The following is a 15,435-nucleotide window of genomic DNA, read 5'->3' on the forward strand; positions in this document are numbered from 1 at the left end:
GATGGAAGGTTAAGAGGCAAACAGAACTTCAATAAATGAAGCTGGACTCACAGCAGAATGAGGTCTTCAATGTCCTTGATGGGGTTACTATGGAAACACCAAGGCACACAGTGATTCCCTGGCAGCTCCAAAAACTTCATGCACCCGGTTCAGTTCAATGAGACACGGTGGGTACCCCTGGGGGGTACCTGTCCTGTGACCACAGACAACCAACCAAGTCAAGTCTGCTTTTCTTCTCTGTTGGTCTTTGGTTTTGTTTCACACGTCAGTGATAGCTTCATTCCGCAGTAGATTTCAAAGTCAGACATGGGCCTTGATTGGATACACATTTAGTCTATCTTTTTGTGAAACAACATTGTGACAAAGCGAGGCTCAAATAGGAAAACGTTCTTTACTGATTACTAACTCAGAGAAGCTAAGGTTTCCTCTAATGACACCGAATGAGGTTCAGGGTTATTATCATGATAATTTGCAAAATTTTTTTCATGTTCTTGTCTTTCTGTGTAATTTACATTCAACCTACTTTCCAAAAACTAAGTAAATAAAAAGCAGCTGTCCAGATGTGGTAGATTGCCTGAAAAAAAAAAAAAGTGGGGGGGACCATCAGACCATAGGCATAAATAAATCATCTTTTAGGATTTTAGGTTTTGCCTAAGAAGACAAACATTGTCTGTCAGAGAAGGCCCAGGGCTTCCACACCTGCTTGAAAAGGGAGTTAAGCTTCAGTAGCTGACCCGAGGCTCTGTTCCCCTTGGGTGAGACGAGTTTTTGCACAGCCAGTCAACAGAGAGCCATCACTGTGGAGGACGTTAGGCCAGGGAACCAAGCTGGAAATCAAACGTGAGTAAAATCCAAACTTTCCTTGCTCTGTTGCCTGTGTCTCATGGTCCCTGTGTCTCTGATGTGATCCACAAGCTGACTCTTTGAACCCGGACTGACATCCTCCAGGGCAAAGCTAGAGCTAAGTCTGTAGCCCAACTGGAGAGCTGGTAGCACATTTTCTGTGACGAACAAGAGCCAGGCGTTGGGTGAGAATAATTGGTCAGAGTGATAGTTTTTCAGAAATTGCCTGGGGAGCAAAGCCTATGTTCTGAACAGAGCTTTGATCGATGGTCAGGAAGGGAACCGGTTTTTGTACAGGAGAGAGGTTAAGAGGAACTGTAGTGTGTATAGTTTCGGCAGTGGGACCAGGCTGGAAATCAAACGTGAGTACTTTTTTCAGCTGATTCTTTGCTGTTTCTGTCTACTTGGCTTGCTTTTTGCTCTTTTTTGCATGTTTTCATTAATTAGGTGTCAGGGATAAAGCAAATTCCATTCCCAGATCAGGTGCTAAGGAGGGAAAAATTGTTCCATGGAAGGCTAGCTGATGACTAATTTTTAAGATTTCCAGATTAAAATCACTAAATTGGGGGAGATGGCTTGCTTCTATTCAAGGTAGATTTTTATAGGCATGGGAGTTAAGGGTGAATCACTGTGGTTCAATTTTGGCTCAGGGACCAAACTGGAGATCAAACGTAAGTACATCTTCATGCAATAATTTGTGAAGTTTTTTGTCCTATTGTATCATTTGTGCAAGTTTATGGCATTTTGGTTAAATAAGCCATGCCCGGTGACCCAAAAGTACATGGCAGAAAACCAGAAAAGAGCCAGTTTTTAAGCTGAGCAAACAAATTGTCGAGTTTGCGAGGAGCATAAGGTATGGAGACAAAAAGGAAGAAATAGCCAGATTTTTCTCCAAATTAGCCTTTCTTATGTAATTGGCTTCTCAAGGAGGTTTTTGTCGAGGGGAGTGTATTAGAGCCCTCACTGTGGGTTACGTTCGGCCAGGGGACCAAGCTGGAACTCAAACGTAAGTGCACTTTTCTACTCCTTTTTCTTATAGAGTTGTGAAATTTGAGGGGTTTTATGTTTGTGATATGAGTTAAGGTCGATTCTGGAGAGAATGGGACTCGTCTGAAAATCAGATGAGTACGGGACAGAACATCCATTTGTCTCAAGGAGGAGCAAAGAGCTAGTTAGTTGACATGGCATCTAAACCGCCAGATTTTCTCTGTATCTGACAATCTAATGAGGTAAGCAGCAAAAAGAGGTTTCTGCTGAGAGGCAAGTAGTTAAGTTAATACTGTGGATCACCTTTGGCAAGGGGACACATCTGGAGATTAAATGTAAGTAATTTTTTTCTACCACCTTCTGAAATTTGGGTCTAAATGCCAGTGTTGGCTTTTAGAGGCTTCAGTATGAGTTTTTGTGGAGATGGATGAATGAAGCATTTCAGATTTATTATCAGCTTAATAAGTTAAACTCAGCTCCAAAACTGGATTTGCAGACAAAAAGATTAATGTCATCCAAATTGAATGATTCAAAGGAAAAAAAATTAGTGTAGATGAAAAAGGAATCCTTGCAGCTCTAAAGATCAAAAGTGAATTAATTTTTACTGAGCTTGGCCAAATATTGTATTGATTTTTGCTTGTAAGTATAGTACAGAAAAGAAGACAAATGTATTTCTTAGTCTGTTTTCTGTCTTCTGTTATTATTTTATAAGGTAACAATAGAATCAGTAGGATGCACTAAAAAATCAGAAGTTGGAAAAGTATAGCTTTTGTGTAAAAGATGCCGCTTAATTGAAAATCAGCAGCAATGTCATTTTTAGTCTAAAATGTGATCAATTGTCACTATTCAGAAAATCTACACAGATTCTTGACAGATAGCTCCTTTTTTAAAAGTCTAATTTCTATTTGAGTCTAAACTAGGAATGATCTTGACAGAGATCTCTTTTTTTAATCCAATTTCTATTATTAGACTGAGCTTGAAATGATCTTCTTGTAACGGAGAAAAGATCGTTGCCCCCCAAAATCTCAGTTTTGAAAAAAATTTGTTTAAATGAAAGAAAATAAAATAATTGAATTTTTAAATGGCCACAGGCTTGTAGAAAAATAGGAGATATTTTAATGAGCATGTTCTTTTACTTGCTTGTTGTTCCTTGGCGGTGCTTTTATACCGCCAGAGGCCGCGGCAAGGCTAGCGGGGTATGTAGACCTCACCGCAGTCTTTTTCGTAATAGAACGACCTTGGCCGCCAGGCCCCAGGGCTCCGGGGGTCGCGCCCTTGGCCGCTAAAGGCCGCGGCAGCCCCGCGATCGCCCGTTCAACTGCGCTGTGGCCTCCTTCCTGCCACAGTGATTCAAACAATGTCGCTAACAGAAGGGAAATAGAAATGGACAGGAGCTACCATGGGGAAAACAGAAAAGCTTGATTTTTATAAGAGATTGCATAAATAAAATTCATGTTATCATATCCTCTTAATAAAAATTTCCATTAGGGGACTGTAAGAACTTAAAGCTATTTTGTTTTCAGTGATATGTAATAATTTTGATATCCTCTCATCAAATGTTATTTAAGTACTTAAAGCTCAATCCAAAAGGCATATATGTGTATAGAAAGAAATATATATAGAAATACATGTATATATAAACTCTTGCAGGGCAAAATCCTCATCAGCAAAAATCTAATTGAAGGCCAGCAGCCTGGCTGCTCAGCTTTTAGTCAATTAATTTTTGCTAAGTTCAAAGTAAATACCATTAAGGTATATTAGCTGATAGAAAAACAAAAGATAAATTTGTAACATGTTTTTAATTTTCAGAAATGTAATGGCTTCGGTAGGATTATATTTCAGGTGTACAAAATATCTAAACATATTTAGATGCCATTAATAAAACCTAATGTAAATATATTTTGCAGTCCTTCATCCTGTGATAGGAAACTTTCAATCTGGGTATTTTAACCGCACACCCTCCGAAATAGTTGAGTGATTTGTTATTGCCATTGGTGTTTATTCCAGCTAATTTCAAACGTGATGCTTAAAAAAGATTATTTTTGGTTTGCAACAGCCTGACAGGACTGTTTTAGGGCCATTTTAAAACTCTTTTCAAACTATTTAAACTATTTCAGTATTTTTAACTATTCTAAAACTCTTGAATGAATGTTAAACCATATTAAAAGCTAATGTCCGGCAAGAATTTCTATATGCAGTATGTTCATTGTTTACTATTTTAATGCAGGATAGAAAATTTAAAGCTATCAAGGAATGACCCAAATAGAAGTTATCTTTCTTGATTATTTCCCCTCGTTTTCCTCTAGAATTCGTATTATTTTGCTGCCAAGGCTATTTTATAACACTCTCGGAAAAAAAAATAGTAATGAAGGTTAAAAGAGAAGAAAATACGGAAACATTAAAAATTCAGTAGCTTATGTTGAACTGCTTGGTTAACATGGAGGTTTATGGCTCTATAAAGGTGTATAGCTTTATAAAAAACCTGCTCGCCGTCTGCTGACTTCTCCCAGCAAAGGAGACTTGTTACTTAACCCTTGCTCTCCCAACCGAGGCTCTGAAGTCCCACAAAGGGGATTTCCAGCAGGCCATCTGGCAGCTGCTCAAGGTCACAAGTGACACTAGCCAGTTCCTCTCAGGCAGGTGGCCTAATTACAGTTGACCCCTCCTGGTCTGGCTGAATATTTCCCCATACGGTGACAGTCATCATGCCAGGGCCCGGGTCTCCCTTTGTGAGCCGTGGGAGAATTGCTGCCCTGGTCACAGAGGGTGAAGGGGCCGACCCCGACCTCGACACAGACTCAGGGCTTGGGGCTCATTCTGCAGGCTGAGTCTCGCCCCAAAACAGCCAAAGGACGGCCAGGAAGGGAAAGGCAGCCTGCCATCACTGCACAGTCCTAGGAGAGGCACGGAGGAAATGATCTGTGCAGGACCTGCTCTTGCTTCTCAACTCTGAGGGCGCCCGATGAAATGGTCTTTGTTTCTTTGCCTGAAGCACTGTGTTTATTGCAGAGACAGGGACCATAGATGAAGGAAAGAAAGGTGAGCTCAGAAAAGCACACAAAGAGGCCTCAGAATGGCTGCAAAGAGTTCCAATAAAACAATCTAGAACTTTCCTAAGGGGCAGGGGAGAGGGAAGAACTCAAAATCCTGGCGATTAGAAATACGCTTCCTAGTTGCTCCCTCAGTCCTATAGAACAAGCAAGCTGCTCTCTGTGCGTCTGCCCGCGGGCTCCGGGATGGGCCACAAACCCCGCACCCCAGGGGCGAACCTCCCTGTCACTTAATCACCATTCTCCCTGCTTCCTTCCTCAGGGGCTGATGCCAAGCCATCCGCCTCCATCTTCCCACCGGCTAAAGAACAGTTAGAGACCGAAAGTGCCACCATCGTGTGCATGGTGTCTAACTTCTACCCCAAAGACATCAGCGTCAAGTGGAGAGTGGACGGGGTGAGCCAGAGCAGCGGTGTCCAGACGAGCATCTCGGACCAGGACAGCAAGGACAACACCTACAGCCTCAGCAGCTACCTGACGCTGCCCAGCTCGGAGTACCAACAGCACAACCTCTACGCCTGCGAGGTCACCCACAGGACCCTGTCCTCCGCCGAGGTCAGGAGCTTCGACCGGAGACACTGCTGAGCGAGCGCCCACGGGCTCCGGCACCGGGCTCCGCCCCAGCCTCCGCCCGCTCCCTCCCTCGGGCCTCCTCAGGCCCTTTCCCCACTGGAGACCCTCCCCTGTGACAATCCACCAGCCCCTCTCCCCGCCCCTCCCCCTCCCCCCTTTGGCTTTAATCATGCTAATGTTGGGGGGGTGAATAAATAAAGTGAATCTTTGCACCTGTGATTTCTCTCTCCTTCCTCATTTCAGGTTCTTATACGTTGTTTTTCTAATTACCTAGTTCATCTTCCAAGGAACCAAACCCTGAGTTGCTAAAAAGTACACCATCAGTTATAAAAATCCTCCTCCTCCATTCTCCCCTGCCCTGCTGTCCTCTACAAGGAACCCACAAGGCACCTACCTTCACCCCCCTCTCCCAGGCCAATCGCTTCTTTGATTTCCCCCCTCAGCCAGCCCTCAGAGTCCTTTGAAGGGTGACAGTTCTTACGGTCACATATTCTTTGATCCAGTTGAATCCAGTTACCCCAAAGCAAATCTTTCAAAAGGGAACAGCTAAGAAAGAGAGTCATTCATTGCAACACTGTGTAAAAGAACAGAACAGTGACAACAGCCGTGAACAAGCAGCAGGGACGTGTTTGGGGCCAGTACAGTGCTTCAACTTAAGGGACTATATGATGTCTTCATTCCATTTTAAACACAATACGTACGTAGTGAGGGCCTCCTATTTGCCAAGGACCACACTGAGTTCTTTTCACAACCTAATTTAATTCTCACTGCACTGCCAGGTTAAAAACGTTCATTGAAATGCTGGTCAGGGGCTACAAAGCTGAGAGATGTTCACACTGTATAACTCAGCAATCCTACCCCTGAACGGCTGTGTCCCTGTCCATCGAAAAAACTTACGCAAGAATTTTCAGAGCAGCTTCATTTATAAAAGCCAAAAACTAGGAACAATCCAAGTGTCCACCAACAGCAGGGTGGATCATTACACTGTAACACATTTGCACATTGGAATACTGTTCCATCAGGAGAACCTATAAACCACAGCTCTACCCAAGAGCATAGATGAATGTCATCAACATGACAAAAAGCAAAAGGAACCGAGCACGAAAGATATCTCCGATTATTTTCATACATATGAAGCTCAAAACCAGGAAATATACAATTAGAAACTGGGATAGAAGTTATTTTTGGCTGGGGTGGGGGTGAGGTGGTGCCTAGCACACTTCTGAGGTTCTGGTTATGTAATGAGTGTGCCACTTTGTGAAAATGTATTGAGCTGTCCAATTATGCTCAGTACACTTTCTTGTTTGCGTTTTCTATTTCAAGATAAGCTCACATAAAGAAATATCCTCCACCCAATTTACAGATCAGAGAGGCTAAGAGGAGGCCAAGGCCACACAGCTGGTAAGTGGTGGGCCCAGGATCAAATCCCGACCTGCCTAAGTCTGCTTTTTTGACACCTACACAATTCTGTCTTCTAGTGCTTACGATGCTACACAGAATAGAGGGTCAAACAGAGACTCCTCCTCCCTCTGGCTAACCAGGGGCATACACACGGAGAAATGGAGTAATGGAATTGACCAGGCCTTCAACAAGGGGCAAAGGATGAAATTAACCTGGCCCGGGCATTGGGACCCATGCATGACAGGTTATGTGTCTGGGAAGCAGGGTTGGGGAGGGCACATATAAAACCATCCTTGACTCTCTTCCCCCACTTCCGCTCAGGCACCCCGGCCCCTCCCTCTCACTTACTCATCCCTCCAACAAACATTTACTGAGCACCCTTCTCAGCCTTCACCCTTCAGGGGTAGAGAAGTAACAAAGATGGTGTCCTTTCCTTCAATAAATTTATAATCAAGTTTTTCTTCTCTTTCTTCCTTTCCCTAGTCAGTACTGGAGCAAGAGGGAAAGGACAGTCACAGAAAAAAAAAAAAAAAAGGATTGGGAGACAACACATGAGACCCCTTGAGAATATTCATTATTACCAAATCTTTGAAATTTTGGAGGTCTGAGTAGAGGTCAGAAAAACTCAGTAATGTCTCTCCAAAAGGCATAATCTTTCTCACCCGTCTCTGGGGGCAAAACCCAACAATGCATGGAACCTCTGATCCGACGCAAGGCTCTTCTCATAAAGCAAAACTCTGAAGTCATTCCCACCATGACCCAAGGAAGTGAAGACAGGTGTTAGGGGTCGAATTGTGTCCCTCGAAAAGATACATTCAAATTCCAACTCCTATTCCCCACAAATGTGACCTCACCTGGGAATAGGGTCCTTGCAGATGTAATCAAGTTCAAGTGAGATCACTGAAGCTTTGGGGAAGATGCAGTGAACCTCAATTATCCACACATCACTAGCAGAAATGTAAAGTAGGACAGCCACTCTGGAAAAGAGTTTGTTAGTGTCTTGACAAACTAAACAAAATACACCAGCTGTTGAATTCTGGGGTATTCATCCTCAAAAAATGAACAATGATGTTCACGCAAAACCTGTACATAATTATTCATAACAGCTTTGTATTATGTAATAACTAAGAACTGGAAACAACCAACATGCCCCCCAGTAGGTGACTCAAAATGTGACTCTGAAGGTCCCCCCACATGTCCCTCAGTGGGCTGAACAACTTGTGATACACCCATGTCGTGGATACCACGCAGCAATAAAAAGAAACAAAAGATCGGTCCATGTAACAATGTGGATGAGTCTGAAGTGCTCTCTGCTGAGTGAAAAAAGCCAGTGTCAACCGCTTTTGATTTGATCATAGCATGTGACTCTTTTTACAGAACATTCTTGAAATGGCAAAATTACAGCAATAGAGAGCAGATTGCTGGCTTGCCTGGGGTGAGGGATGGTGGGAGAAAGAAGAATGAATGTGACATAAAGGCAGATCTTTTTTTTTTTAATTTTATTGAGTTATAGTCAGTTTACAACGTTGTGTCAATTTCCAGTGTAGCGCACAATGCTTCAGTCATACATGAACGTACAGTGAGATCTTGATGGTAAAGGAATTATCCTGTTTCTGGACTGTGGTGGTGGTTACATACAACTAGACATGTCATAAAATGACATCAAGTGATACACACACATCGTACGAATGTCACGTTGCTGGGTTTGATACTGCGCTGAAATTATGTAAGAAGTAACCTTCCTAGGGGAAAGGGGAAAGAGTACACCAGACCTCTCTGCTTTATCTTTGCAACTTCCTGTTGATCTATCTTTTTTTTTTTCAAAGTAAAAAGTTAAAAAAAAAAAAAGATGCGTCATTTTGGATTAGGGTGGGCACTCAATCCAATGCCTGGTGTCCTTCTATGGAGGGGAAGATTAGAGACGCAGGGACACACAGGGAGAACGCCATGTGCTGACGAAGGCAGAGATGGAGTGATGTGGCTACAAGCTAACTCACAAAAAGGATACCTGGGGAGCCACCAAATCTAGGAAGGAGGCACGGGGTGATTTCTGCCTCAGGGCCTCATGGAGGAACCGCCTTGATCTGAGGCTTCTGGCTTCCAGAACTGAGAGAGAATAGATTTCTGCTGTTTGAACACACCCAGTTTGTGGTACTTCGTTATGGCAGCCCGAGGAAAGAGGTGTAATGAGGACGACAGAGATGAGAGTTTGGTTCTCAACAAACTTCCGTCCGTAGTGACAAGTCAGCCTCGGCAAGCCATGAGTGCCCTTACAACCTGATGTCATCCCCTATACCCCATTCTATGTGCAGAAACTAATTCCAGATGGGTTAAAATTGAGCTCCTGGTCTTTTCTCCCAGACCCACACCTTCTGCAGGCTTCCTCATTTCATTAAAGAAACTCTATCTTTCTAATTCCTCAGGCAGAAAGCCCTTGGTGCATCTTTGTCTCCTCTGTCTTGTTCCACATCCACACTGTCAGCATGTCCTGTTAATCTTGCTTTCAAAGCAGCCCCATCTGATGATTCTTGGATTATTCTAGTAGGCTCCTAACTAGGGCCCCTACTGCCACACCTGCCCCCGTCCTGCCCCTGACAGTTCATTCTCATCAGAGACCCAGGTAAATTCCGTTATATATAAGTCAGGTGAAATTATTCTTCTGCTAAAAACAAGAAGCATGAACTTGCCCCATAAAACAAAAGCGTCAGATAGGACAATGGTTTATGGAAATGGGGAAGTTACTGTCTGTGGACCCGTGGTACCTTCTATGGGCAGATGAAGAGGCCTGGCATGCACTTGAGCTCCCTGGGGTCTGGGGCTTCAAGAAAGAACAAAGAGATTTGTCAGGTTGGGGGACATAATTAAAGAGTTGGGTCTTGGAATTGTCAGTGCTTGTACCAGGCACAGTGTAAAAACACAAACAAACATCTATCTCCACTTCCTCTTTCCCTTCCTCTTTCATTTCGTATCCTCCATCTATCAGTCATTGCTGCTTCTTCCTCCTACTCCATCTCCCTTTCGCTCCCCAATTTCCCTCCATCTTCCATGTCCTGATTTTTTTTTTTATTATTCTTTCTAGACTCATCCTCTCTTCTCTCTTTCCCTGTTCTCCAAAATGAAAGAAATGTTCACGTGTCAGCTTGCTTAGGGGTTTACAGGAATGCATTAGCACTGGAGCTAAGATACCTGGTTAATTCTGAAAAATTCTTCTTTTCAGAAAAAAAAATTGATAGAAAATAAATATACAAATGTAGTGCCATCATCATGCAGATGCTGTTAAAAGTCATCAATCAGACTGCAACAGACTGTGAGAGGGTCCCTAACCGGTGAGCATGCACTGAGCTGGGAGGCTCTCCAACATTAAGGGGTTGGTGAGATGAGGAGGAATCAGGAAAGAAGAATGAAAAGGATTGGTCAGAGAAGAATGAAAATCAGGAGAGAGGTATTGTCCTGGAATCAAGGAGAAGAAATGTACCAAGGAGGAAAAATTGATCGCTGTTAACTGTGCCAACTGGAATGAAAATGGCCCATTGATTGAGTGATGCTGGGGGTCATGTGAATAAATAAGAGCAGTTTCTCTACAACGGAGGGGCCAAAGGTGTGATTGGAATGGGTTCAAAAGAAAATGGGAGGGAAAAAAATTGGAGACGTTGTACCTGAACAATTCTTTCAAGGAAAGAGTTGGGAAAGGGAGGGAGAGAAATGAGACAGCATGTGGAAGGAGAAGAGAAATGACAGCATTTCTGAATGTGTAGGGGAGCAAACATGCTACCCCTAAAAGTCTCTTCGGCATGTGGGTTATTTTGAGCTGAAAATAATTAAGGCCCAAAAGACTCAGGAAGAAATGTTGGCCATCCCCTAAACTGACTTAAAAAATTTTAGATTGAAGGCCTGTTCCCAGAATGGAGCTATCACCAGACATGTCTACAGAGACTATGGGCTAGGGGTGGGGGGGGAACTCTTAGAGATCAGAGTCCACTTCCGCCCCATTGGCTCTGTCTGACCCAGCAAATATTTATTTACCAAATGTCTGTTTTTCCATCTCCATGTGAATTTCTTTCCTCCCCTTTGAAGTCCCAACCCTCTACCCTCAACATTCTCTTTTGCCTTTAGCCAAAGATAAAATGTAGGATGATGGTTTCAGCCACTTCGGCGAGATACTCAGTTTTTCTGAGTCTCTCCCACTTATCCATGTTATTAAACTATGCTTAAGTTTTCTCCCGTGAACCTGTCTCATGTCAATTTCATTCTCAGACCTGCCAGAAGAACCTAGAAGGGTAGAGGAAAATGTCTTCCTCCCCCTGACAAATGCTAATGAGAGTCTTCTGGTAGAGAAAAAGAGATCTGATGCTGCAGGAGAGAGACGAGAAAACTGCTGGAGTGATGTCCTTGTGTAGGTGAGGTGGGAACAGCTGGGGCCCAGGTGGAGGTGTTACCTTAGCAGACAGTCCACCCAGTAACAGAAGAGAAAGGAGTGTCCATGGGCACTGATGACTTCTTAACCTGGCCTCGTGGATGAGGAAACCGAGGCTAAGAAAGGTTATGTAACAAACTTAGGATCACAGAGCTCATTTAAACCATGGCTACCAGTCCCAAACCACCATGTCTCTCTCAGAATTTTGCACATGGCAGGTTCTGTTTAAGTTTTCAGTATTGTTGGTTTGTGACAGTACTAGTTAAGCCTCAAGCAACTCCTCTAATGCTGACAAAAGGGTAGGACTGGATGGTGAATAAGGATCTTGTCACTCTGCATCTTTCTCGAGAAAATATACAAGTTTGTATTTCATCATGTGCTCAAAGAGCACATGAGGAAAAGCCTCCAACCTATGACAGTAACAACATGTTGATGGCCAAGGTAGGAAACAAAAAATACATAGAGAAGACCGTCTGTAACCCTGTTGGTGGCTCAACACATGCCAAGATGTAAGAGGTTTCTACTCTATGAAGGGGTAATGGCTAGTAATGTCCCAGCACTGACAGAGATCACATCATTGAATCCTCCGACTACCCCATGGGGACTTGGTATTAGAGGGAAACTAAGACTTGGAGTAAATACTAGGTCCGTAGCCACGCAATCAATCAATTCCAGAATCTGTTTTCAAACTCAGGCAGCCTGATTAAGAGCCCAAACTCAAAAAAACACAAAACCCTTAATAACTACCATTCACACTTGCCATTTTCAAGGGCAAAGGATCATTGAATCTTAGAATGCGAGGAGCCTAGGCATCAAATCTCTCTTTGACAAAAGGAGGCTTAAGAGCGGAGGCCGAATGGCAGGGCCTGGTCACTTAGAGACAGAATTGAGATTTGAGGCCAGTGTTCTTTCTACCTGTTTTGTTTTTACCAGATGTGACAATGAGCTAATGCCAGACTTCTCAAGGGAGGAATTCATGACTCTCAGCAAAAGCAGAGAGTCAGCCAAGGCTAAGACAACTAGGCGTGTTGGTCTAGTTTGGAAAAATAACTCATTAACCAAAGGTGTCCCTTAGTCCCCCAGTGTTTTCTGCCATCACAGTGCTCAGGCCCCAGTCATGCCCAGACCACCTCAACCCCGGAGTGGTTGTTATCGAGTTTCATGGTGACTGGCCTGAGAAGACAAAAAAAGTAATGGCATCTTACAAGGGAGAACCCCAAGGACCAAGATAGCAACTGTCATAGCAACGGTCACACCACTTTGGTCAAGAGAAGACCTTTTGGGGAACTGAAAACAGAAACTTGAGCACATCTGCTGGTTTCACTCCCATCCTCCTCCAGCAGGCCGGGTGGTACACTCCACGCCCTTGCATAGTTTCCATGGCCCCCTGCACCTGGGGCTCTCACAGCACCTGGCCAAGCCTGTGTCCAGCACTGAGATGGAAGTAACATTGAACTTAACCTTGTTTAACTCCATTCTACCTAAACCCACTGCCCCATCTCCAGTCCTAGGATTCTCCCAGAGGGAAACCTCAGCCCAGAATGATCAGCATCCCCTAAGAGGTCTCATATGGTAACAGAAGCCATTCAGACTTCATGGGAGAAAGAAGTTGGGAGCAAGCAGGCTCTTCATGAGGCCCACAGAGGTCCTCCTGGAAGTATTTGAGAGCAGCAAGAAACAATTCATGTTGAAGAGTTTGGGCATCTCAGGGAAAGGAGTCTGGAAAGGACAGGGTTGAGTCATAGCAATATTTTAGAACATATTTCAGTAAATTTCCTAGTGCCCATGACAGAAGCATTCTCTTCTGCTAGTCATCCATCCTCCTTTCCATCCACGTGTGTATCCATTCAGCCATCTGCTGGTCCTTACCCAAGTCACAGGGCTAGTTTGCCCTTGTACACCAAGCAACCCTAATTACTATAGATAATACTTGTCTGTATGACTGGGTGTATGGATGCCCACCTGCATTCATTCCACAGATCTTAATTAGCACCTTCAGTACCTGGCTCTGTACGGTGCCCTGCAGACACCATAGTGAACAAGATGGAGCTCTCAGCCTCAAGGAACTCCCAGCCTCGTGTGAAAACCAGTTAGCAGAAATTCCTCATAAAGCAGTGGGATGGAGGAGAGCTCAGTGGAACCAACCATACAGGCGGGGCACATAAGACATGTTGGAGGTCAGAGATGATACGTACCTTCACCCTTCTGCCCAATCACTAGGCAGTCTAGGATTTACCTGACACCAAGGGTGTTCTCATAAATCACTCCAGTGCTCCAGCCCTGTGACTGGGAAGCCATAGGCGAATGAGCTCTGACATGGGAACGCATCACTCAGAAACTTATTTACCCCCACCTTGGTCTTAGGTTCTTTGTCCATAATAAAGCGAGAGAAATAAAACCTTTGTCTCAGTGTCACAATGAACATTGAATGAAATACTGTATATAATCTACTTGGTACAAGGCATGTCATAGATTGTGTGCTCAATCCGTGATCTTTTCTTATTCTTAGTTAGTCACAGGTTCTTGGATTCCATGGCTGAGTTCAGTGGATACTCTCCCTGCAGTGATTCTATAAGGAAGCCTCTTTTTTTTTTTTTTTTTTATGGGGGTCCTGGGGATTGAACCCAGGATCTCGTGCATGCTTAGCATGCACTGTACCGCTGAGCTATTTCCCTCCCCCACAAGAAGCCTTTTTACATTTGGCCTGAAACCTTCATTTCTTCCAATTTGCAATAATACATCACAGTTCTTCTGGTCCCCTTTGCCTATCTGACACGTAAAGACAAAAAAATAAATCTCTCAATCTGAAAGACAGAGAAACCGAGGCACAAAGTGAAGGAACTATTTGCTGACACAATATCTCACCCACAGGCCTGTGGGTCAAGTATTTTCCCCCCTCCATTTCACCTTGATTGACACCATAATGGAACTTTAAAACGTTGCAGGATTAAGGAGGAAGGAACATTTCCCAAAAGACCAATATTTCATACCGGGGGGAAAAAAAGAAAGAAAGAAATGTGCTCTCCAGTCTTCAGCATGTCGTTTCAAGTGGTCCAATCATCCAGCAGTCTTCCTCTCCAGAAGGAAATGAGCTAAGAGTCTGCTTCTGTCCTTGTGGAAAAGGAGGCTCGAATCTAAGACATCACAGACTCTTCTTGGACTACCTGCCAGCTGAGATGTGGCTTCTTACCCGCCTGCTTCAGGGGCAGACAGGTGATGGCTCGTTTACTGACGTTCTGTAATAACTGGAACTGGATGTTTGTCCTTTGATGTTGGAAAGAGACCCAAAATAAGGGGGGGGGGGGAACTAGCACCACAGTGAGAGGAGAAAGGAAAATAAATAGGTAAATAACGTGGGAAAACAGAATATATTCTCTTACAATTTCTGACCACCTATTCCTGGATTCTTTGATTCTATAGACATTTATGAGCAATTGCTCTGTATCCTGGGGGCTGGGAGGTGGATGAGAGAAGGTTTGCAGTGAAGAGGAGGACACAGGAATCCCTGTCCTCATGGGGCTGCAGAACGACCCACAAACACTCACCTTGAACCCTTTCAGAGCTTCAGTCACCAGACAGAAGCTTAAATCTGTTCCCTGGACCCGAATAAAATGAGGACCTCCTACCATCTCCCATTCAATTCCCTATACTCTCCACAGACTCAAAGATCCACATATGGGCTTCCCATATACATTCTCTTTTATTTCCCTCCAAAGACAATCATCTAGACACGAGGACACTGGATTAAGAGTCACCAATCCAAACAAATAATCTGCTCCAGACTTCTGCATTATGGAAAGCTTTTTAAATTCTTTAAATTTGTTTTAATAAATAGAAAATACTTCACAGGTATATGGGTGTACATAGCATTTTATTCAGCAAACTGATGTTTCTAATTTAATTTCACAGTGCGTTCAATATAAGTAAATTTTAGAAAGGATTGGAGGGAAAAGGAAAGAGATGGAAGAAAGACAAAAGATAATAGAGATGGAAATAACAAGGAGAGAGACGAAAAGACAGAGGCACAGAGAGAAACTGGGGAGGCTCTGAACAGAGTTCTAATCAGGTCCTTCCCCCGGAGAGCCCAGGCTGTGGGCTTCTGAGACTTGCTGTGCGTCGTGTTGATCAGCTGCTCTGCCACTCAGCGTACCCGGGTTCCATGGCAAA

General features: G+C 43.8%; 1 gene segment (V, D, J or C); it reads left to right on the forward strand.

The window, feature by feature from the left end:
* LOC102512053 overlaps positions 1–5,672 on the forward strand; it is an 80,166-nt gene extending 74,494 nt beyond the window's left edge. The window contains 2 exon segments of the V gene segment in view: positions 806–840; positions 5,143–5,672. Coding sequence covers positions 806–840; positions 5,143–5,465 — 358 coding nt within the window.
* The last annotated feature ends 9,763 nt before the right edge of the window (positions 5,673–15,435 follow it).

Source organism: Camelus ferus, chromosome 28 (assembly GCF_009834535.1).
Source record: "Camelus ferus isolate YT-003-E chromosome 28, BCGSAC_Cfer_1.0, whole genome shotgun sequence".
NCBI classification, from domain to species: domain Eukaryota; kingdom Metazoa; phylum Chordata; class Mammalia; order Artiodactyla; family Camelidae; genus Camelus; species Camelus ferus.